This window comes from Alligator mississippiensis, chromosome 3 (assembly GCF_030867095.1).
Source record: "Alligator mississippiensis isolate rAllMis1 chromosome 3, rAllMis1, whole genome shotgun sequence".
Taxonomy (NCBI): domain Eukaryota; kingdom Metazoa; phylum Chordata; order Crocodylia; family Alligatoridae; genus Alligator; species Alligator mississippiensis.
This window is the reverse complement of record NC_081826.1, coordinates 62,592,130-62,617,403: the sequence shown is the minus strand read 5'-3', so window position 1 is coordinate 62,617,403 and position 25,274 is coordinate 62,592,130. Positions and strand designations below refer to the sequence as shown.

Genomic DNA, 25,274 nt, shown 5'->3' with positions numbered 1-25,274 from the left:
GGCTTTGGGAAAAAAAATCAAACATGCTGGCCACCCTACAGGTAGCTATTAAATTATCTCTAAGCCAGCCCCTGCTCCACAGGCCCTGTTCCCCATCAGTGCTTTAAAAGGGCCTGATCCTATGAAAATTGAACCCTTCATTCATAGATTCATAGATGTTAGGGTTGGAAGGGACCTCAATAGATCATCAAGTCTGACCCCCTGCATAGGCAGGAAACAGTGCTAGGTTCAGATGACCCCAGCCAGATGTCCATCTAGCCTCCTCTTGAAGACCCCCAGGGTAGGGGAGAGCACCACCTCCCTTGGGAGCCTATTCCAGATTTTGGCCACTCTAACTGTGAAGAAGTTCCTCCTAATGTCCAATCTAAATCTGCTCTCTGCTAGCTTATGGCCGTTATTTCTTGTGGACCCCAGGGGCACCTTGGTGAGTAGAGCCTCACCAATTCCCTTCTGCACCCCCATGATGAATTTATAGGCAGCCACAGGGTCTCCTCTCAACCTTCTCTTGTGGAGGCTGAAGAGGTCCATGTGCCCTAGTCTCTCCTCATAAGGCTTGGCCTGCAAGCCCTTAACCATATGAGTGGCCCTTCTCTGGACCCTCTCCAGGTTATCCACATCCCTCTTGAGGTGTGGCATCCAAAACTGCACGCAGTATTCCAACTGTGGTCTGACCAGCGCCCGATAGAGGGGAAGTATCACCTCCTTGGCTCTGTTTGTCATGCATCTGCTGATGCATGATAAAGTGCAGTTAGCTTTTCTGATGACTTCATCACACTGCCGACTCATGTTCATTTTGGACTCCACTAGGACTCCAAGATCGCTTTCTGCTCCGTGCTACCGAGCAGGTCATTCCTAGGCAGTAGGTGTGCTGGACATTTTTCCTCCCTAGGTGCAGCACTTTGCATTCCTCCTTGTTAAATTGCATTCTGTTGTTTTCTGCCCATTTGTCCAACCTGTCCAGGTCTTCCTGTAGTTGTTCTCTGCCCTCTGGTGTGTCCACTTCTCCCCACAGTTTTGTATCATTTGCAAACTTGGACAGAGTACACTTTGCTCCCTTGTCCAAGTCACTGATGAAGACATTGAAGAGTATCGGTCCAAGGACCGAGCCCTGCAGAACCCCACTGCCCACGTCCTTCCAGGTTGATACCAACCCATCCACCACCACTCTCTGGGTACGACCATCTAGCCAATTTGCCACCCACCGGACTGTGTAATCATCCAAGTCACAGCCTCTTAACTTGTTCACCAGTATGGGGTGGGATACCATATCGAAGGCCTTCCTGAAATCTAAGTAGATGTCAACCCCTACTCCTGCATTCAGATGTTTTGTAACCTGGTCATAAAAAGAGACTAGATTAGTCAGGCATGATCTACTTGCTAAGACCCTGTGAGGGGTTATATGAGGGTTTAGATGAAGGTGCTCTAAAGCAGAGCACTTTCATTAACTTTTGTCTGTGGATGCCAGGAGCAGGGCTGTGCTGATGCAACCCAGCCCTTCTCCTGGTGCTGTTTTTTTTTTTTTGTTTGTTTGTTTTTGGGGGGGGGAGAGGGGATACAAGGAGCTCGTTTTAGAGGTTGCTCAGCTTGTGCAAGACGATGGGGTGCGTGGAATGGGGCCCCACCGGGGTGGGAGGGCCTCCAATATACTCATCCCCCTACTTCAGCACAGCTAGGGAAACCTCAGAATGGACCTCCCTCCCCTGCCTTCACCCTCTCCCTTAGACATAATGAGAGCTGGGAAAGAGGAGATGGGGGTAAGGGAAGAGGTTGCAGAGACATAGCCTCTCTCCCTCGATCAGCTCCAAACTGGAGCTCGACCACCCACCCTCCTGACCCAACAGTGAGCAAATATCCAGGTTTTTGCTTTACCTCCACTCCTCCCAGGCATGAGCAGCTTGCATGCTTGTGGCTGCTAGCAGCAGGCAAAGTGATTGGCTGTCGGTGGTCACATGCTCTACAGGGCAGAGGCTCTGGATTGGGGTGAAGGGCAGTAGCAGGGCTGTGGGGCAGGGGCTGTGGATTGAGAGTGAGAGGCACTGGCAGGGCTGTGGAGCAGGGGCTGTGGGTCAGGAGTGAGAGGCACTGGCTGGGTTGTGGGCCAGGGCCTGTAGGTTGCAAGTGGGGCACTGGCAGCTCTGGGGGGCTGGGGCTTAGGAGTGAGGGGCAGAGGCAGGGCACAGGCATATTACTGCCCCCCCACAATCACCTACCCCTCCTGCTCCCCCCCACTCCCCACTGGTTTTCCTCCCCCCACAGGTGTCTTCTTTTTTGATCCTGGAAATATGGTAACCCTAATACTGCACTTTCTGTGAAGATGATAGTTTACAAAGTAATCATGGGCCTATAGAGTCACAGCAAACAACTGCAACAAACCACTGAGGTGTTCTGGCAGTTTACTGTTAGTTTTATTTTAAAACATGTTGCTTCTGTCCACTGAAGTTGGGGGAGTTTTCTAATGACCATTGCATCACATTCTTATATAGGAAGCAAGAGGTAGTACAAACTTCATTAAAATGAAAACAAAATTATGGGGCTGATTGGAGTCTACTAAGCATTGGGAAATGAATAACAAACTAGCAGGGGCTAAGAAAAAGGTGATGTGATATGGAATGAAGGAAGGACAGTTAATACAAAGTGGAGTCTTGTTTCATGTTGCAGCAAGATTTTGACAAACCTTGGCCAAAATTTTTGTAGAGAGAATAGTAATAAAAGGAGGTTGTGCTTTCCCCCTAACCAGCTTAAAGATGGAGCCGAAGACCAAAGGATTGAAACAACAGCAGCAGCAACATAAGAAGCTACTGGCTGCTATGCTTTCCCAGGACTCCTTTGATTCTGTCCAAAGTACAGCTCCTTCAGTGACAGAGGAAGATATTGACAATGAGGATGATGCAATGGAACTGCTGGGTAATTGAAAAAGTTAATTTTACTTTATTTATTTTTCATCTTTTTTCTTATAAAATGCATAGCAAAATCAGTGGCGAGCCTAATTCTGCTTTCTGGTATATAGATGAAAACCCGCAGTAACTGTATAGAAGTTTAATATAGTTACTACAGATTTATTTACATCAATGACTTTAAAAACACATAGAAGAACAGTACAAAGTCTACCCCTAATGGTACATTCTAATTCCATCACTCTCCTGTAAAGGACTTAACAGTGTAGTTCAACTAAAATAATTATTTTAATTTTACGTTTTCCAAACATAAATGTGCTTGAAGCTTCTAATCAGAAAAGGTATTAGAGCTGTCAACAGAGGACACAGTCTACTTCACAGGTTTTTTAACTCACTCTGATCCCCCTCAATGGGAATTTTGTTAGATGTTAACTAGCTGCTAATCATTGGTAAACATACATTATGGTTTATTCTAATCTGATTTTAATTATAATTATTTAGTAGATTGCATTATGTGTTAAACCTTATTCTAGAAGGCCATCTCCTTAAAAAAACTTTTTCCATCCTGGAATTCTGATTTACTATCACTTGAGTTAAAGAAAAGGAATAGTTAATTATATGATCTTGCTTGTCACATTTTTTTTCAAGGTCCCAGTTTAAAATGGTCAATGAAAACCACCGACTTGAGTGTTTTCCTAGGTTGTATATTGCAGACTTTTATGTGGGATCAAGATGCAAAGCTCTTACATTTTTGGGAGCAATGTAAAAATGATTTTTAAAAGAAAAACTGAGCTACAGTCTAAAGCCCAATATGAAAATAGAAAGACATGTGACACATTATTCTATAGACTGCAACTCCATAATTGATGTGTTATTACACAGTATGTATTGCATTGTAATTTAATGTATAATTCCATGTACAGTAATTTCTAGTTTGATATCACTGTACTATTTTATCAGACAGACAGCAATAATAGCAAAGCTTCATCACCCTTGGACAAGAATGAGCTAGGAGGCAGGAGCTGTTTCACCTACGTCATTCTGTTGCTGGTAGGGCTTTGCATGGAATGGGTTGGTGGCTCCAGAACCAATTTAGGGATTATAAAGAACCTTCTAAAGGCCGAGACAGTCTCCACATACAGCCCTGTTGCTTCTGCATTTTCTCCTTCCGCCTTGCTGGTCTTCCTTTCAAATATATCAGAATGGCTGAAAGGATGCTTGAGTACATTTCCCTACTGCTGTTCAGAGATCCTAAAGCTTCCCTAAGGTTGGGTTCCATGACATCTAAGGAGTATTCCAAATAAACTTGTATGCCTGATGCTTAACAGCTACATTTTGTATTGCCTTGGGGAAGACTAATTTTTAATTTGGGGGGGATAAAGGATGAGAATGACATGAAGAGCATGCCCATCCTGGCTGTGCTTCTTCAATACTTTCCCTCTGGATAAGTAAATTCCTTAGCAGGTCTAGGAGTGGAAAGATGTGACATTCTTCCATTTTTTCAGCTTACATGTCAGCCCATTTATGCACAAAGAACCCCTTATTGATGAGGACTCAGTGTAGAGGCTTTTTTGATGTTTTTCCTATGCAGGTATTTATTTTCTAGAGCTCTAGAAATGCTTTTAATTCAGGATTCTTCATCTCTTTTTGACTTTGGCATTTAATTAAAATATTTTATTGCTTACTATGAATTTTGTGTATTCAATATTCATCTTGAAAGCATGAAGTAAAACATACAATGGGGAGACTCCCCTTGGGTTTTAAAAGTTCATATTAGGAAAATTATATATTTTGGTCATAGCCTGTTCCCTCAGACCTCATTTGCTATGCATGGGATCTGATCTTATTAGTTGCTCTGAGAACTGCAGGTGCTCATCATCTGGTAGAATCAAGTCAATGGATTCTTATTAAACCGATACTGGTGTTTCTATATTTTTTAAGCAGACTTTTAATTTTCATGTTGCATTTTGCTTACTCTTCAAATTTTAGAACCAGTGTTAATTTCAACATGCTACACAATTGCTTAAAAAGTAGATGCTGTGGCAAAATGTCACACCGAAAAATATTTTATTTATTTTCTTTTAAAGTTAACACACAGAACTTAAACTTCTGTCATCAAGTACAGGTGAATTACATTGCTGCATTTTTCCAGATCAGTCATTATATGATGGCAGGAGTGAATTGTGATAGTATGCATAGCGTTACTCTATTACCTGCCTTCATACCTTTTATGCATCTTTTTACAAGACCTTTCCAAGCAGGGCCTTTCTGTTATCAGTGAGTCTCAGCACATTGATATATATAGCTACATGACTTATTCCATTTGCAATTTGCTGTTTGTTGCTTATTCAGGTTTTTCTGACAAAATTCAAAACCCTTATGTTTCAAAGTTTGAACCTTGGAAAACACCTCCATTATTAATAATAGATTATTTCAATCCATCTTCAGTTTATAATGACAGTTTTCAGTAGAAATGTTGCAAGCCTTTTAATTTGCTCAAATTGCTCATGAATCAATGTCAGAAGTTGGCTGGTAGATTTAGCTATTTAAAACATAAACAGTGCTGCAGATAGATTACTCTTTGAGTGCTTCTATCAATGTTATCAATGCAGTGCTATTTAGAATAAAACAATCCTACTGAAGAAGTGTATTAAAATATCAACATTCAGTATCATAGTCCAAGCTAGTTTTTGCTAATTTTTTAGTTCCTCAGCAATACTGTAACATTTTTCAGAGCAAGTTTTATATTTTGACCAAATCTTTTCTTTCCTTCACTTTTACCTGAGGCAAGTTGAAGGATGCCATTGATGTTTCTGGTTCTGTGCCTTATAGTTGTGGTGTGTGAGGAACTAAAACTAAACTATTTTAGGAATATTTAGGAATAAACAGTAGAGCTGTGTGAAGCTTTGGTCCCTGATTCAATTTGGTGGAGATTCAGCCCGAGTTAGTCACTGAATCTCTGAATCCAAATCAAATCAGAGGACCCTTTTATCTCTCTGAATCGAATCAGAACCCTCTGAATCGATTTGGAGAGATTCAGAAAGATTTGGCGATTCGGACACAGACACAGCTTTAAATGTTTTTTCTACATACCTCTAGGTACCAGGCAGCTTGTGGATGCTGGGGTGCATGGAGTGTCCCACAGAAGTGTGGGGGGCTCCCCAGTGTGCTTGGCAGCAGACCCGGAAGTGGACCAGAAGCACTTCTGGTCCACTTCCAGGTCTGCCAGGGAGTATGCTGGGGGGCCCCCCATGCCCTCCTGGCTCAGCAACTGGTACCTCCTGGGTCTGGAGGGGGCATCCAGGGCCCCCCTCCCCCCCCAGCACGCTCCTGGGAGGACTCCCCAGTGGACACGGATGTGGACCGGAAGTACTTCCAGACCACTTCCAGCTTCACCGCTGAGCATGTGGGGGGGCCCCCTGCACACTCCTATGGGATGCTCCATCTGTCCCACCATCGCAGTGTTCTCGAGCTGCGTTGGTACCTAGAGGTATGTAGAAAAACATTTAAAGCTGTGTCTATGGCTGAATCGCTGATTCTCTGAATCAGCATTGAATCTTCAGATTTGGATTCAGCCGAGTCGAATCAGGGACAGTGATCTGAATCAGCGAATCGAATCACTGTCCCTGATTCAGAATCAAATAGGGCCCATTTTGCACACCCCTAATAAACAGTTGTCCATGAGTCCAGGGGATTGCAGATTTAATGGCTGAGTCCTAATGGCCTTTTCCAGTCCTATGTTTTCAAATGTGGCTAACATGCAGGAAGTGAGAACTGTGAGCAGTGATTCTTTCTTGCCCATTACAAAGTTGATGATCAGAACAAAGGACCAGACTTGAATGAGAGTTCAGCTTATTGTTAGCATCTGCACTGGGACTGGGACAGCCTTGATCCTGATGCTGAAAATAGGCTGCTGGGGGAGCAGGTTGCAAAGGCTGCTAGGAGCCTGGCAATCCCTGTGCCTGACGGTCCTTTCCTATAAAATGCTGGGCTGCAAACACAATTTTTAAAGGTCTCAGTGCTCTTGGACCACAGGGGTGATCTCAGGATCCTGATGGCTGTCCCAGATAGCCCCAGGTTTCAAGATGCTCCCTGATCCTGGGGTTCCCATGCCTTGGGGCATCTAGAAACCACATGTGCAGCTGGGCTGCTTGCACATTTTTTAAAGGTCCCAGTGTGGTGGGACCCTGTGATGAGGGAGTTCCTTAAACTGGAACTGAGCCTGACAATCAACTGATTGTCAGCACTGGTCCCAACAGACCTCGTCCTGTGGCTGCTTCCATCCCAATCCCCATGATGAAGCTGGGACAGCTTTGAGCCATACTGGGACCTGTATCTGCCTGTACCCGAATCTCAATGCTCAGCTGAGCATTGGGATTGGACATGAGACAGACCCAGCATCCAGGACAAAGCTGCCCCCTTCCCAATCTTCAGGATCAGGCTGGAGGCAGCTTCACAGTGGTGTAATGTGGATATGAGGAATTTTATGCCCCATCCCATGTCTGGCATGGCAGAATGTACATTTTCTGATGGGGCATAACATTTCTAAAATTCCAATCTTGCCGTTATTTTAACATCTGCCAGGGGTCTAATTGTCATTTTACAGATGGGGATAATCATCAGTAGACAGGTTAATTGGTCTTGCTCAAACCTACCCAGGGAGCCAGTTGTACACTTCCTACTCCTGTATGCAGTCAAGTAAACTGTACTGCTTTTCTATCCTGCCCCTCCAAGCCTTAGTGCATGTCACTCAGGTGTATAACTGATACAGTTTATGTCCAGACCAATGTGTGCAAGATCTTCTGTGTGTTAACATCACTGAAATGTACGTGACGCAATTATTTTTAAAAGCCAAAATTCAGCAGTGAGAAAAGGTGATGAGATGTGTCCTGGGCACACCAGTACCTCTGCCCATGGAATTGGCTTCTCCTAGAAGCGAAGCTCTTGCCAACACCAACCCTACTCTGGTCCAACCTTACAGCTGGTTTTCTGGCCTGGTCTTGGTACACTGCTTCAGGTGCAGTGTATAAAGGGAGTGAGGGAGGATGAAGGGCCAACCTGCTTCTATTCTGGTGGCCCTCCTCAGGTAGTGCTTGGGGCTTGTGTCTGCATACCCACCCATAGTTATGCTACTGATGTCACTGGCAAATGCTAGGGATAGCATTTTTATGATACCACTGTCTCAGGACACAGGTTCTTTATTTTCATTAGAAGTTATAGCACCCTTGTTCTCATATTTCAGAACTCTTACAGAATCTGCTTTGGCAGCATCATTCTTTCCAGAAATGTCTAGCGATCCTGTCTAAAACTGAGACACTAAAAATCAAATGAAATCTGAATTCAGAGGCATGCAATACAACTCTGTGTAGGTCCCATATGCTGTTAATATGAGGAAACATTTCAGAACAGTATGGTTGAGACTGACTAGCATTAATATTCTCCTTTCAGCAAAGTGCTTTCTGTTTTTGTCAGCGGGTACAATGGGTCCTGTATCTCTTTCTGAAAACTGCTGCCCACTTCTTTATTCTTTCTTGCCATGCCTTGATGGAAACAAATGAAGTGAAGCTAAATAGTGGAACAAAAGATAATAGCGTTCTCTTGACAGAGGCTATGTCCTCTTCACAGGGCTCCACCTCCCCTACACCCTGCCCTTAGCACACATGTTGAGTTGGACCTATGACCTTCAAAGTGTCTCTGAGTATCTTGACCAATGATTCACCCAGTCATTCAACACTTATTTAGACCTTTCTACATCATGAGCTCCTCAGGGCTCAATTCGTGTTTGCTCCCCTTCAATTCCTATGTATGCCCTCGATCAAAACAAAAAACAGTCTTTGGTTATGGTGTCTCATCATGAGAGTCCAGCATCAATTGCTTAACCCTTTTGCATGCTTGAGTGAGGGATTTTTTATCAATCAACTCGGTCTCCTTTTTTAAGTCATCAATTACATCTCTACCGTCCTTGGCCATATCAACACTGTACCTTACTTGATGTGATCCTTTTGGCTGGCACTACCATCACTGGCCCATCTGCTTAATACTCAGGTTCCCAGAGAGGCCTTGCAGCTACTCCCCACATGCAGAGGCTTATCCGCCATGTCCTGAGCCCAACATTGATGGGTTGCATTGCTGGCTCTTCTTCACTGGTTACCCTTTACCAGCTTGCTGTAGTCATTTGTGGTTTGCCCTAGGCTTGGACACAGGTTTGTAGCACTCCTGGTCTTCTTCTGTGCCTCTGCAAGACATGCACTGCTTTCCTCCAGGAGACCATGCACTCCCCTCTCTGGGGGTTTATGGTCCTTGGCCCTCTTACTTTTAAATCCGCTGGGTCCCTCAGTGTCCAATCGCCTCTCCGGCTCCCCAGCCACATGGTTGCCATCTGGGGATTTCCAAAAGCTGGAGTTTGCTGGCATTTCCAAGTTCTCTCCTAGACAAACTGGCTGGTGGTGGTAGGAACCTGGTGCAGCTCCTGGCCGGGACAGGCATGGACCTTGTTGCTGCCAGGGTCCCATTTGTCTCTGGCATCAGGGTCAGCTTCCAGCCATACCTGGATGAGCACACTGGCTACTACAGAAGCCTGGCATGGCTCCCAAGTGAATAAAACAGAGACCCCAGTTGTATGTGGGGTCCTGCTCTTTGCAGGGGCTGGGAAGCAGCTCCCTGTTACAGTATCCTTTCATAGTTTTCAAGGCTATTTCATAGTTTTATAGAGAGGGGATTTTTTTTAAGGATCTGCATGCTTTCACTTGTGGCTTACAAAATAGGGATTGAATGACTGAACACATTTGTATAAAAGCCCTGCTTTACAGTTTACTGTTCCCTTCATGGATAAAACAAATATCTGACAAATATTGCTGTGTACTTTGCATTTAAAAAAACAGTTGGTGTTTGCATAATTACTTCACATTGTCCAGACAATATTTTCTCTTTTGGATAGCTGAGTGTATGATGTATAACATAGAAAATAGATTAAGGTAACATGTAAGTGGATCATCTGTAAGATTTTGAAGAAAAATCAGGATCATCAGAATCTAGTTAAAAAAGAATACTGGTGAAATATCTTAAGTTAAAAGGATGTTGGAGCTCTATTAACTTGTCAGCAATCTCAGGGAAAATGGAAAAGTATGGTAATAGAATGTATTGTTTGTTATATATTTGTTTAATTACCAACAGATCTATTGGCTTGTAAAGTCTGGTCTGATGATGTAATGGAGAGCTGGGAGTTAATATAATAAAATATGTGAATGGACATTTAATTTCAAATTATTCTTTGAAGTAGGAATATGTTTGATTGTGAAGTTCTCTAGAGGTGCCCTAGGCATATGATAATTCCACCATGTTTCCTAATGGCTGCTTCATAGTATTACACTAAGCTTTCCGCACTCTTCTATTATATATTATTATTTTCTTCTTTCTGCAACCTTTCCAAATAATGAAATAGCTAAAATGATGCCTTCCAAAAGTATATTTTGTTTTTAGACATTTAGTGTTCCTAAATTAATATTAGTGAAGTAAATAGAACTGTTGCATTCTACAAACTTTGTCATACTGCCAGAAACAATATTAGTACACTATAAACAAACATTTTAAATATCTGGCTAGAATGGATGAAGCATCTTGGATTTTGCTCTAGGGAAAATGTATTTGATTTTCTAAGTGTTAGCTGTTCTATACTACATTAGTAAGGAGTTCTGGACTATTCTAAGAGCTAAGCAGTTAAAAAAAATCACCCTGAAGTATACAGGTCTATTTGATCGTAGGAAATGCAACATTTGTTTTGGTACTATTCAAAATGGGGAGAGGTTTCATTGTTATATTGGAGAGTGCAACTTTTTTGGGTTCTGAGTTCTAGTTTCTAACAGGAGTTCTATTTTTTTCCTATAGTGATGAAGGCTGGCATTACAGCCCTTAGATTGCTTATATTGTAGCTGTGCATTGCTTGGACTATAATCATTTGGGATGACTTTGCAAAATTGTTCCCAGTACAAATGGGAATTATGGCAGCTATACAAACAAAAATGAGTCCAGTATTGTCTACATTGATAATCTGCATAAAACATAATATCTGAGCATATACAATGAAATGGAGAACATTTCAGTTTCTATACAGATATTCATTAGCATCAAATAACAAATTGTAATGAAAAAAAATCTATTCCTGAGCTGGTACTACTTGTATAGCAACTCCTCTTTCTCCTTTTAAAAACATATTTCAGTATACCATTGTCCATTCTGTCCTCTTTGGGCTCCTACACACTTGCAGGAAGCCTGCTCTGATGCACTGGAAATCCAGCTTGTTGGAGCAGACTCAATTAACCAAGTCTGCTGGAGCATGGAAATTGATGTGCTCTGGCAGCCATGAGCCATCACAGGCATCAGCATTGCTGTGCATCTTTATGCTGACAAAATGGCAGTGGTGCAATTTGAAATAAAACACATCCAATGAGCTTTAGTTCAAAGTGCCATGCCACCATTTTTTCAGTACAGGGATGCACAGCGATGCTGATACACACGACACGTGGCTGCTTTTAATTAGTGCAGATCACTAATTAAAGTGTCCAGTGCCACTCCAGGAACACATGTAAAAATGTCCGTTTACTCTGCTGGCTAACATATGGATTAATACAATCAGGAACAAGTTAACTCATTAATGAAAGTAAATTGCATACATTCTAAGGTCATTATATATAATGTGTATTCACATGGGCCAGGGGCTAGATACTGATAAGGTCATGGGGGCATAAAGTAGGACTTGATCTTTACATGCCTATAATCTATTCATGTTCATTATAATACCTGAAATAGAACAAAGTGGACTATAGGGGAGAGATGCTATTCTGCCAATTAGACATCTAAGTTGATGTCAGTTGACTTAATATGTGTCCCACCTATTCAAGTCCTGAAATCCATTGATGAATAAATTGTTTTAACACATCATCATTTTACCCTTAAGAATGAGTCATAAAAAACCAATGAGGAAGGAGAGGACTCACTCACTTTTTGCATCAACTGTGTTTCAGAAACTCAAGCAGAATAGAATCACGGCTATATGCCTTAGTCTCTTTAGACACCTAATAGCCAAAAAAGAATCTGGCCTTAGGTGTTAAGGCTAAAATCATGATCCTTGCATCAGTGAATACAGGGGGTAAAATGAAACTGCCAAATATTGTGCAAGAACCCAAAATGGAGGAAAGGAGAAATAGAATTTTTTTTAAATTATCTTCTAGTAATTTTGGGTGTTGCTTACAATAATGGTAAGTAAAACAATATTTCTCTCTATCTAATGTCTCTCTAATGCAGGGGTTCTCAACTGGGCTGCCACAAGACCCTTTCAGGGCATTGTGGTGCTGGCATTGCTGCCACCACACCTAAATTAAACCATCAGGAGGAACATGTGGAGCCTGATTGGGAAGCAGGTGATTGGGAAGCAGGTGCTCCTGCCTGAATTAGGTTTACTTGAACACTCAGCTCAGTGCTCCTGCTATCACCCATTTTAGTTCAGCCCTACCTGCTCCTCCTGGAAACAGAAGCATGCATGAAGCTTCTATCTGGGTGACGGCAATGGGGCAGCCTGGAAAAATACAGGAAACAGACAAAACTAATGCAGGCAGGAGTGCCTGCTTCTGCTGTAGTCAATGAGGATCTGCACAAGGCATATGTGGCATTTTCTCTTGACTGTTAGAGGCAGCACCCTGGTTGAGGCAAGCTGAGGCACCACAACAGTACTTCTCAGCCAAGGTGCTGCTAAATTCAGAAACATTATGTGCCCTGAATCTAAAAAGGCTGAGAATCACTGCTGCAATAAATTTAGGAATTTTCTATTATTTTGGGTTATAAGCTCTTCGCAAGCTTTAGATTTATTTAGTTAGTTATGTACTGCAACATTGCCCTTTACTCATTTAATCATTTTTATTGATAAATTAAAATGGATTGATACTGAAATTGAATGTCATGTATGTTACTGAAGGGAAGTGCAGGGAGACAGATAAAACAAACTCTCTTTATGGTTATATTTCCATGAGCTGAAATAAGTTGCATGTGAGCTGTTAAAAATATGAAAAAGGTTGTTTATTGCAGACATATAGGCTAGATAAAGACATTACGCTTAATTCAATTTAGGCACGCAGAAAGCTGTAACACAAAAAATGTTCATGACACATAAAGTGCTTTAAAAAATGGCAGATCCCACAGTTAACTCTGATTGGGTGTGTACTAACCTAAAGTGCTTTCTGTTAAAGCACTTCATTGAATGTCTGTGCCAGATCCCATCAAGGATTAATTTGGAGCACAATCCTTGTCATCCCGGGTGGCATTGCACAGGACTGCATTAGGCTTGGGCAGACCCAAGCTGGCCCTTCCCCCTTAGCTGTCACTGCCCAGAGTCAGTGACAGTCTCTGATCCCAGCCCCATGTGCAGCCTGGCCAAGGAAGGGGGGGGTTTGTCCCCACAGCTGCCCTAGCCCCATGATGCATTGCAGCCTGGATGTGGGGAGGGGATAGCAGGGGGTGCTGTGTGGGGGGTGTCTGCCACTGCCAAACTAGCTCATCTCCTCAGCCCTATCCCGTCCCCCTATCCCCCCCGCTAGCTGGTGATTGTCAGCAGCAGGTGGTGGGGAAGTGGGGATGGGAGCTCCCCTACCATGGGGGACCCTCATAGGTTGCTGGTTTGAGGCTCAGTTGGGGGGTCTGGGTTGGGTCCATGTGGCAGTGGGGCTTTGTTCACCCAACCCTCTGCCTGAGCAACCTGTCAACTGCAGTCAGAAACTGCAGAGCAGGGCTGATCCAGCTTTTTACCATGCTGGGAACTGCAGCCAGAGGTGGAAGGGAGCCCCGCCTCATGTGAGAGCTTTCCTGAAGCTTGCTGCCCACCATCAAGGGAGGGGCAGCCCAGGTCCACCTGGCACAGGGGTTCTCTTTGCTCCTCTGCCCCAATTCCTGGCTCAGCAAAACATGAAGCTAGGAAGCTCTGCTGCAGCTGCTGGTTGCCACAGTCAAGAAGCTGTGGCAGGGGGAAAGTTAACCACCCCAGCACGAGAATCCCTCACAGCTTGCTAGCTGGGGTCTTGGTGGGAGGGGGGCGTGAGCTGGCCTGGGCTGTACAGTGGGAGGGCTCCTTTCCCCACCATTCAAGCCTCTTGACAGCTGCAGGAGGGGCAGCTGGTCCCAGCATTTCCTTACACTGGGAACTGGTGGCCACTATGGCTCCCCCAAAGACTCCAGCTAGCAAGCCATATATATATATATATATATATATATATATATATATATATAAATGATGGAGGGCGGGGCTCCCTTCCCCCAGTTGCAGTCAGCAGTGGTAGCGCAGGTTCCCTGCACCACTTGCTGTGCTGGGAACTCTGGCAGGGGTGGTGGAAAAGGGGGCCCTGGCTCAGCCCCCAGGAAGACCTGATACAGGAAGCTGGTTGGGGTAGGAATGACTTTCCAGCAGGGGGGATCCATTTCCACTCCCTCTACCAGAGTTCCTAGTGCCTTGAAAAGCAGCACAGGGAACTCACACTGCTGCTGCTGGCTGCAGCTGGGGGAAAGGAGCCCTCCCACTGGGTGGGCCTCCCTATCTTTCTGGCTTGGGTCTTGTTGCGGGGGGAGTGGAGTGCCCCTCCTAGCCCTGCCCCCACCAAGACCCAAGCCAGGAACTGGGGGGAGGGGCATGCAGGGCATCTGCCAGGGTGGATCCTTTTGCACCAGCCCCACAACAGAATTCCTAGCACAGTGAAAAGTGACACAGGGAAGTAGCTCTGCCACTACTGGCTGCAGTTGGGGGAAGGAATCCCCTTGCCATAAAAGCCCCTCCCACAGCTCGCTGGCTGGGGTCTGGGGGGGGGGGCACGCTGGGTTCGTACAGTGGAGGCGGGTCCCCTCCCCCTCCACCAGCTTCTCCTGACAATTCCCAGCTTGCAGGGTTCTGGGGCTGGGGGGCCACTCTGGTAGCATCCTGGGTAATGTGCAGGAGTCCTCCTGCTACCTGTTGGTCTTGGCCACTGCAGGTGGGCACTGAGGACCCCCGCTCCCCCAACCCTCCATGGAACAGGAAATGTCTGTTTGGTTGGAACTTACTAATTTACAACTCTTTAAGGTATGATATTTAGAACACTTGCCACCAGGGGGGGTTTGACTGTCTGTACATAGTCATAGGTTTGTTTGAAAACAGAGGAAGTATATTCCTATGCCTTATTGGAAAATTAAGAGTAAAATAACTTTGTAAAAGTTAATTTAATTTTACTAATATATGTTATTTTATATAGCCATAGGTTTGTTATATATATATATCTATATATATATATATATATATAGATATATATATATAAATAAAATAAAGGTATTTTAGAAGGCACTGGGTCTCATGAGTTAATGTCAATGAGACATCCTCTTGGCTCTGGAAGCACTGGGGATCTTTAATGAAATAGCTAAATTCTTCAGAAAAGACAATATAGGGGTCATATCATGCGGGTGAAGGATAGGGTTCTTACATCAGGCTTAAGTCTCCATCTGTCAATTTCCTCCCCCTCCACCCTCACCATACTGAACTACAAAGGACTGGGTTGAATGAGACCACAGAGACAGTTAATGCCTCTCCTTGCCATCACAGTTGAATTCCCAGAATGTTCAGAAAGAGAATCTGGACCCACACAATTGAGGGTTTCTTGCTTTCACACTAATTAATTAAATTTAAATTCTAAAATTCTTCCCTTTTTGTCACAAACTTCTATTTCTAGGTTATATTTTTCACTGTGTCCTTGTAGTCTAATAAGATCTTGACAAATATTGTTATAAGTAATCAAATTAAGATTGTAGGTTTTACCCACTTGGCTAGTTCTATCTTTAGAATTTGCAGCTATGAAACAGCATTCATGGATAGTATGGAATGGGATAGAAACCTGCAGTAAAAACTTTGAAGAAAGTAACATAATGAAGCATTTTTTTTTCCTTTTTGCCCATGGAATCATTTTAATTACAGAGTTGTCACTTCATAATGAAACAAAATGCACTGTGCATTTTAAAAATCCACAAATCGGAGTGTAACGGTTTTCAGCTCTCAAGATCAATTTGTTCTCATTTGTTTTTCAGGTTAGTAATAGTTCAGCCTCTTAGAGAATGAATTTGCCAATTTTCTTTCTGCATGAATCTTTTATTTCTGTCTACAGTAGAGATTTGTGCTATTTTGGAACATAGCTCTTTCAAATTTTCCTGACTTTGAGAAGAGACACTACTGAAACCATTGTTCAAATTAATAAGAACTACATATTATTCTCCTTAATTTCAAGCATTTTTTGTGACACTAATTAAAACTTTAAGCATGCTCAGGTACACGCAGCTGGAACTGTAAGATAATTCACATTGAATTACAAAAGCTGAAATAAGTGCAGTCAGGCCTTAGGATATATAGTGATATAATAGAAAAAATGATTTGCTACATCTAGTGGTAGCACAGAGTACTGCCTGGCATCTTATAATTTTCATTTAAGTATATATAGTAATTAGCTAGAACTTAAATTTCCTTATAGCAAATTATTTTAATTACAAAAGATAAATGGAACATTCTGATATTTTCTGACTTTTGAATGTTTGCTTTGTTTCCTTAATAATATTACTTTAATATCAATTTTGTGGTGGCTGTTTTTTTAACTCTGTGTGTGTGTGTGTGTGTGTGTGTGTGTGAATTTCCTAAGATTTTAAACAAGGCATCTGAAAAGAAAGTGAAATTCCACTAGCAGATTCAGATGTATTCATTCTAAAGGGCTTTGGAAGTGTCTCACACCCCATTCTAATTTAAAAGCTAGGTGACTGTGGCATTCATGCCTACACAGTCAGATGGGTTGCAAATTGACTGAGGGGCTGCACCCAGAGAGTGGTGGTGGGTGGGTCATATTTGACCTGGAGGGATGTGGACATTGGAGTCCCCCAGGACTCGGTCCTCAGGCCCGCATTGTTCAATTTCTTTATTAGCTACTTGGATGAGGGGGTGAAAAGCACCCTGTTCAAATTCACTGATGACACCAAGATTTGGGAAGAGGTGGGCACACTAGAAGGGAAGGACAGGATACAGCTGGACCTGGACAGGTTACAGGGGTGGGCAAATGAGAATAGGATGGGTTCAATACTGACAAGTGCAGGGTACTGCACTTGGGCAGTAGGAACCAGCAGCACACCTATAGGCTGTGGAACTCCCTTCTCAAAAGCACAGTGGCAGAAAGAGATCTTGGAGTCATTATCAATTCCAAAATGAACATGGGCCGCCAGTGTGAGGACGCAGTAAGTAAGGCTAACCGGACCTTGTCATGCATCCACAGATGCATCACAAGCAGGGCCAAGGAGGTGATCCTCCCCCTCTATGCGACACTGGTCAGGCCACCATTGGAGTACTGCATCCAGTTCTGGGCGCCACACTTTAGGAGGGATGTGGCCAGCATTGAGAGGGTCCAAAGGAGGGCCTCTCGCATGATCCAGGGACAGCAAGGCAGGCCCTACAAGGAGAGGCTACGGGACTTGAACCTGTTCAGCCTTCACAAGAGAAGGCTGAGAGGGGACCTGGTGGCCATCTATAAACTTACCAGGGGGGACCAGCGGGGAATGGGAGAGACGCTGTTCCCCCGAGCACCTCCTGGAATAACAAGGAATAACAGCTATAAGTTGTTTGAGAGTAGGTTCAGGCTGGACATTAGAAGGCACTACTTCACAGTCAGGGCAGCTAGGATCTGGAACCAATTTCCTAGGAAAGTGGTGCTAGCTCCTACCTTGGGGGTCTTTAAGAGGAGGCTTGATAATTACCTAGCTGGGGTCATATGTGCCCAGTATTCTCTCCTGCCCAGGGCAGGGGTCAGACTGGAAGATCAACTTGGGTCCCTTCTGACCCTATATCTATGAATCTATAAAGGTAAGAAACTCTAGTGTTCCATCTTGTTCCCTATATATTTGAAGCCATTGGGGTAGGTAGAGAACATATGAGCTACCATGCTGTCAGTATTGTGATTAGAGATGGGTGGGGAAAAATATTCCTGTCTCACAAAAATTTCTGATTTCAAAAATCTTTCCATGTGGCAAACCTAAGACCTCTTGGAGTTTTAATAGACACTCTGCAGTACTGGGGGGAGGGGATTGTTTTGTTTTTCCTGAACAGTTTCTTCCCTATTTGTATAGTGTCATTATTTTTTTGGAATATATGCTGGGTTATGTTCTATTTTTAACTAGCACATTATAAGGAGTTTTAGTAGTTGCTGTGGTTGTGGAAAATTTTTGATTCTTGAGTATGTAGACACCTGTTAATTCTATTTTTTTCAAGCACTGATGCATCGTGTAGGATGCCGTATGAAAACTATGGCTAAGACCTCAAGAATGCATTAAATTAATTTTCTTTTATGCCTCAGGTATTTTGCTCACCTCATACTTGAAAAGACTACTATTTACCTTTGCAGTACTATCTGGGGGATAGTCGCATCTCTTTTGTCTTGGTCTAAAATGCTCAAGCTACACCTATTTCAGCATATTCTGTGGTCAGAAATAATTTCTGTCTTCCTCTGTGGCCCTCAAAGTGGTTGTCTCTGCCAAATGCTGTGTGGGGGACTGCTGGGTGTGGGGGATGGGGGGTGGGTATGCTGCAGATGGGGTGTGTGGAGGGTGTGTGTGTGGGTTTATATGTTCTATGTGTGTGAGACTGTTGTGTGTGTGGGTATGATGAAGGGGTGGGGTATGGGTGCGTGTGTGGGGAGGTGTATGTGTCTGTGTGGGGGGTGTGGCTATATGTGTGGATATGTGATATGTATGTAGGGATTGAGGTATGGGGTGTGTTTGTGGATATGGTGTGGGTGGTGTGTGTGCGTGTGGGGTGTAGGTATGGTGGGAGTCAAGGTGCGGGTGTATGGGTGTGGAATATGTATGGTGGGCTGTGTTGTTGGGGTGTGGGGTGTGTGGGACAGTATTGGGGGTGTGTATGTGGGTATGGTGAGGACGGCGGGGTGTGAGGAGGCATGGATGTGTGAGTGGGTTGGGTGTGGGGGCTTCCCCCTTGCCTGCTCTTTTTGTGGCTTAGCCCGGCTCCTCCATGGGTGTGGGGAGGGGATTGGTGCTGCTTTCCTGGCTTGCAGTGTGCTGCAAAGGGCAGGAAGCAGCTGGTGCCAATGGGCAGCAAGAGGAGCCCCTGAAGCGGGGCAGGGGCGGGGAGCAGGGAGCTGAGCCTGGCACTTCCAGCTGTCTTGATCTTTGTCCCACACCTGCCTGGTGGGGTGCAGCTGAACCAGCACAGGATCCTGCTGCTGTTGCTGTTGCTTCTGTCTCATGTGCCTGCCTGGCAGGGCTGCACCAAGTGCATGCTGGCTCCTGTTGCTGCTCCCCCTCTCCCTCTCCTGCCTATTCCATGCCTGCCAATCAGGGCTTTGTGAGCTGCTGAGCTCCTTCACACCCCCCGACTCCATCCTCATGCTTCCCTATCCCACATAAGCAGGACCAAAGCAAGCTGCAGGCAGAACCCACCCCGCTTCCCTCAGTGCTGAAGCTTCCGCTCCCTATCTGGTGCCTGGAGTGCTACAGCAGGGGTAGGAGGAGGAGTTGCTGGAATCTGGGGGAGCCCAGCAGTTCCATAGACAGCAGCAGCAGCCCTGCTCAGAAGCTATGCCTGCTGATGGGGGAGGCTGGGAATGCAGCATGCGTTGCCCCAGGTGGGACTTGGCCGCGTGCAGAGCACAGCAGGGGCAGCCACCAGTGGGGCCAGATGCAATGAATTGGTGGGTGCCTTCCTGTGGGCTGGATCCAATGAACCAGTGGTCCAGATGTGGCCTCCAGGCCGTATTTTGCCCACCCTCGCTTTAACTCAGTGAGAGGGAGGAGGTAAATGCTATCATGCTTTAGCATACTTTAACATATTTTGTGGGCATTGGCTCAAGTTAACAAGAATGAATGATTGTTTCTACAATGGTACAACAGTTCTTTCCTAGTTGCCAGCTTATTCAGAATACCAGTAACTAGAAGTCTAAGTAGCTTCCCCACAGCTAATGTGTTCATAACCTCTCACTTCTCTTCATAGTATCATAGTTCTTAGGGTTGGAAGGGACCTAAACAGATAATCAGGTCTGGCCCCCTGCCCCAGGCAGGAATGGGTGCTGGGATCATATCACTCCAGCCAAATATCTGTCCAGCCTCCTCTTGAAGACCCCCAGGGTAGGGGAGAGCACCACCTCACTTGGGAGCCCATTCCAGAGCCTGGGAGCCCTAACTGTACAGTAATGTCTCCTGATGTCCAGCCTGAACCTTCTCTCTAATAATTTGTGGCCGTTATTCCTAGTAACCCCAGGTGGTGCCCGGGGGAACAGAGCCTCCCCCAATTCCTGCTGGTCTCCCCTGGTGACTTTGTAAATGGCCACCAGGTCCCCTCTCAGCCTCCTCTTGTGGAGGCTGAATAGGTTCAGGCCCTTTAGCCTCTCTTCATAGGGCCTGTCCCACTGCCCCTTGACCATGCAAGTGGCCCTCCTCTGGATCCTCTCAATGCTAGCCACATCCCTCTTGAAGTGTGGCTCCCAGAACTGAATGCAGTACTCCAACTGTGGCTTGACCAATGCCGCATAGAGGGGAAGGATCACTTCCCTGGACCTGGTTGTGAAGCATCTGTAGATGCATGATGAGGAGTGGTTAGCCTTACTGACTGCTTCCTCGCATTGGCGGCTCGTGTTCATGCTGAAGTCAGCAATTACTCCAAGATCCCTTTCTGCCACAGTGTTGACAAGAAGGGTGTTCCCCAGCTTATAGGTGTGTTCCCCAGCCTCTTGATGTAACCTTTTTCCATTTCACCTGAAAATGCTGCATCCACTCCACTGGCATGCCTTGTTCTAGAAGACCCCAGTACAGCAATACAGTGTGTTTCTTTCTGTAGACCAGTCATTACACATCTTTGAGATAATATGTTTTTCTTCTATTATTGGAATTGGCTAATGCGTTAACTATTTACTGTTTCTATGGCTCTCATTACTGTAGCATCTGTCTGCCTCAGATATGATAATTAATTTATCCTATCATCCCTGAGAGGTGTAGAAATATTATTATCTCTATTTTCTAAGTAGGGTAGGGCACTGAAATGCAGCCAGACTCTAATTTGCCCACTGTGCCTGACAGAAGGAGGACTCCGGCATTCTCCCTTTCTGTGGTGACGGGGACTTGCATGTTTTTGGCTTTTGGATAATGCCGCAAGAAGTCACTCATGTTCTTCCTTTTGGGGCCAGAAACATTTTGGTCAAGGATTACATGCTACACTCCATATGTATTTACTTGAAGAAAGGTGACTAATGGTCATTTGCATATGATTTCATCGGTCTCTTCAGTGGTTCTTCCATGCCTTTGAAAGAATATTTGCACCATTTAAATTGGGTTAGCCTCTCTGTGAAAACTAGATGTAATCTGTCACAGGAAGTATCATATAGTATTATACTAACAATGAAACAAGCAAAAAAAGACTTCAGATACCAGTAAATTGCCTATTAAAAACAAATCGTTACATGCAGTATTGTTAATTCAGTTCTGATTTGGACTTGCAAAATTGACATACATAAGGAGGTGCCATTTGCTGTCTGATGTTCCCATACAACCATTAGTCTGCATACATACAAATGTGCTTTGCTATGCAAAATTTGAGAGGGAGAATGTGATGGATAGTTGAAGTCATTTTGAAAATCTAAAAGTCATTTCCTTATAAATCTAAAATTGCTGGTAAGAATGCTGTCTTTCATTCTAATTTTGGACCTCATATAGCTGTTGCAGAAATTTGCAATATGTTAATATGTGATACATGCTTCAACCTTCTATGGTTGTCCTTGATATTAATAAGAATGGTGACCCCTGAGTTCTGGTGGATCTGAGGAATATCTTGGTGTGAAGAAAATATTGGAAGGTGAATGCCCATCTCTTCTTTTGCCCCAGTCTTCTTGAAGTCTTCCCATGCCACCAGCTCCCAATATAGGTGTATCAGGAGTATGTTGGTATCTAGAGGGAGTATAACTATTATTTTGTATCCTGGCAGTCACTAAAGGGCTCACGTACATGCCATGATTTTTGCCTATTCATGTTTGCAGGACTGGGATTTCCCAGTGCTTTAGAAGTTTTTCTTATGCATTAAACTAAAGCTCCTTGGACTTAGTTTACTTTGGCTCTCCGGGAATTAAAGCATTGTGTCCATGAATTCATTGCGTGTGAACACAAAGGCACACAAAGATGTGTAGTGAGCCTTTTTGTCCACCAGATGGCTCTGTGACATTTTTGTAGTTCACCTCTTCAAATTGCTTTCACTTTCAAATTGCTTCTGCTTTATATTTTTTTTCTTGTGTGGTTTGCCAGCTCCCTGCTTCCACAGTTGTGTGGCAGGGCATGGGCCTGGGGTGGGTGGGCTGCTCTGGGCCAGGGGGGCAGCGCTGGACTGTCTTGCTCTCCTGAGGCACTGGCTAGGGTCCCAGCTTAATTCATTTGAAAACCTAGTGTGTGTAAGCACAGATGAGACGCTCCAAAATAAACAAGTTTAAATTTTATAAGCCTATTTAATTTAATGAGGATTAAAACCCATGGTGTTTACAAGCACTCATGAGATCTTAATTTTAAAGAAACCTCAGGTCTTTGAATTATGCAGGAGGCTCTCTTCAACCCCAGAGGTGAAGTTCTAGAACACATGAGGATTTGTGTATCTAGACTAATAAAAACACCCAGGAGTTTTAAAGCTTGTGATTTAGGTGAAGACATAAGACAAATATTAAATCAATATAGGATCATTCACAAGTATAGTTCTATAAAGAAATTGAAATATTAATTAGTTTCAGGCATTAATTTATCCGAACAGTTAAGTGGTGCTTCCGAGCTCAGCATTCTGTTTTCAGCATCACTTGAATGTCCTATCCACTCAGATATTTTCATTGTTTCAGACTAGATGCAATGGAATAGGGCATATGACAGTCAAATACAAAAATTAGATAAAGAAAATTGGAAAAAATAATATGTAGATCATTCAAACTGTCTGCTGGACTCTTCTACGCAATGCCAGTTTATTTTATTTATTTTTTAATTCCCTTTACTGCCACTTAAGTAATATTTAGAGAGTCTGATTTGTGTTCTGCTTGATTGCTTGATTAAATTAAATTAAAAGCTAAGAACCAATTCCTTTAGTAAAAAGCCTGTTTGATTTCTTCCTGAGATAATGGGATCAAAATATAAGATACCACTAAGTATCATGTTGATTAAAGAAACATTTAATATGTTTTAATGGCAGTTAAATACCTGATCCATAAACTCTTGATCTGGCCTTCTCTTTTACTGGAGCACTTCAAAATATGCATGAAAACATGCAGTGCATTGGTATTCTCCAACCAGGGGGAGGGAGTGCAGGAATCCCTGTATACCATCTTGACCTCCAGTGTTTCAGGGTTCCCTAGGACAGCCGAGTGCTCAGGACAGTACTTACTGACTGTCCATTATGATACTCTTGAATGCTGGAGTACTGCTGGAGCATACAGATTTTTCTGAAAATGCTTTAAAATGAAGCACTTGAAAGATGTTCCTCATTTTTCAAGGGTTATTTTTGAATTCCGGTTGCAGCTATATACACCTGTACCCTCTCTGTTTGGAGAGTTTCAAAGGCACTTGGAACACTTCAAACAGCATGTCCGTCAAGAGCCTGTAAAGGCTTGTCCATATTGTGGCATGTTCTGGCCAGGTCTTCATAAGCATGCCCTGCACATGTGCTCTAAATCTAGAAGTATGTTGGTGAGGCCATTCCAGGTTTATCTTTCCCACTGAACATATTGGGACACCAAGGTCTCAAGAGCAGAGGAGGAAGAGAGAACACTGGAGAAGCCTCACTAGCATATTTGTAGATTCAGAGGATGTATGCCATTCAGAAGGATGTTTTGCATCAGTTTAGTGCATCTAAATTGTTTTGTGGCATACCAAAGAAGAAGCAGTGGAAGACCCAAAAACCTTTGATCTTTGGGAAGTGCCAGGGGAGGGGCTACAAGGTGGAAAGGAATTCAAGCCTTAAAGGGTCAGAAGAGAGAGCAAGCAAGAAAAAGAATAACTTGGTGTCCTAGCAAGTTTGTCTAGGGCTGAAACCCTGGGTTATTAGTACTATATTATTAATTAAATAATTATTGGATAAAATGCATAAAGAACCTCAGGAACAGGTCCATAACCCATGTTTGCCTATCTCTTGGTGATTAATGTTCAGTTGTATTAAGCTTACCAACATGTGGGTCTGGTCACTATGAATATTCTTTTTAATCTTCATAAGCAAAGTTTGATTAAAGTAAAATGACTTTTTAAATGTAATATTTCAGTTCTCATCTGAAAACCTGCTACTTCAAACTTTCTTTCTTGCTAAACATGTATATATGTCAATATTCTTCTGGAGAAGAAATAAAACCAAATTAAAAAATTACTTAGCAGTAAAGAAGATGGAGAATTGGCTAACATTTTAATCACATCAATATTAACAAGCAGCTCATTTAAATTCACAGTGGTCTCTGTAGCCAGATTTTTTGCAGCAGATTGGTTTCAGGGGGATTAACAATCCAATACCACTTCAGTCTCTGCATAAAAAGAACATTTGGAAAAAAATATAGATAAACCACCATGTTTTGACAGGCAGAAAACTAGTGTTTTAACAAAGCAGGTACATGTGCAATGCATTCAGGCTGAGATTTACATACTGCAGTGGGAGCTGCTGGTGTCAACGTCCAAGGGGATTGCCACTGTTTCATAGGTGATTACCTGTGTAGTTAAGTATCTAATTTTAGACTCCCCAGTTTGCTATTTGCTCTTCCATTTTTTTTCAGGGGAATGTAAATCAGAAAGACATAATTACATAGATAATTAGGTCTGAGAAGAACTGGTCAGAATGCAATATCTTTAGTAGGATACATTTGGTAGGCAAACATCAGTTTGTCACATACGTACACACTGCACAGCAGAAGTCTGAGACTACTAGACACACCACCAATGCAATTGAATAATAATTGACTGAAAGTGGAATAGAAAATGTCCATCTCAGAAATTTGTATATTATATTTAAAAATTATTACAATCTGAAATAGAAAAACATTAAGAATGTTGTGTTTCTCAAAGCTGTAGGAACCTAATATGTGCATAATCTAGTCTAGGGCTATCAAACATCTGGTCTGTGCTGCCACTCCTCCAGCCTCTTGATGGGCCAGGCAGTTTGTGCTGCAGCTAGAAATGGGTGTGGCCTGTTGCAGAATTCAGGACATTGGTATCAAGGTGGGAATGACCATTGATTGTAGGGAGTGAGTGAGGACAATGCAACTCAGTTGCCTTGTGGCCACCTGGCCCACTGCTGTTTGCATGCCTTTGCCACAGCAAAAACCCTCTTGGCCTGTGGCCATT

General features: G+C 43.6%; 1 protein-coding gene across 10 annotated transcripts in view; it reads left to right on the top strand.

The window, feature by feature from the left end:
* The window catches only part of C3H8orf34 (chromosome 3 C8orf34 homolog), a 545,250-nt gene that overhangs the window by 112,012 nt on the left and 407,964 nt on the right, over positions 1-25,274 (top strand). For all 10 annotated transcript variants that reach the window (XM_059723997.1, XM_059724000.1, XM_006260932.3 and 7 more), the window contains one exon: positions 2,738-2,904. In XM_059723997.1, the coding sequence (XP_059579980.1) occupies positions 2,738-2,904 (167 nt within the window). The remainder of the gene's footprint in view (positions 1-2,737; positions 2,905-25,274) is intronic.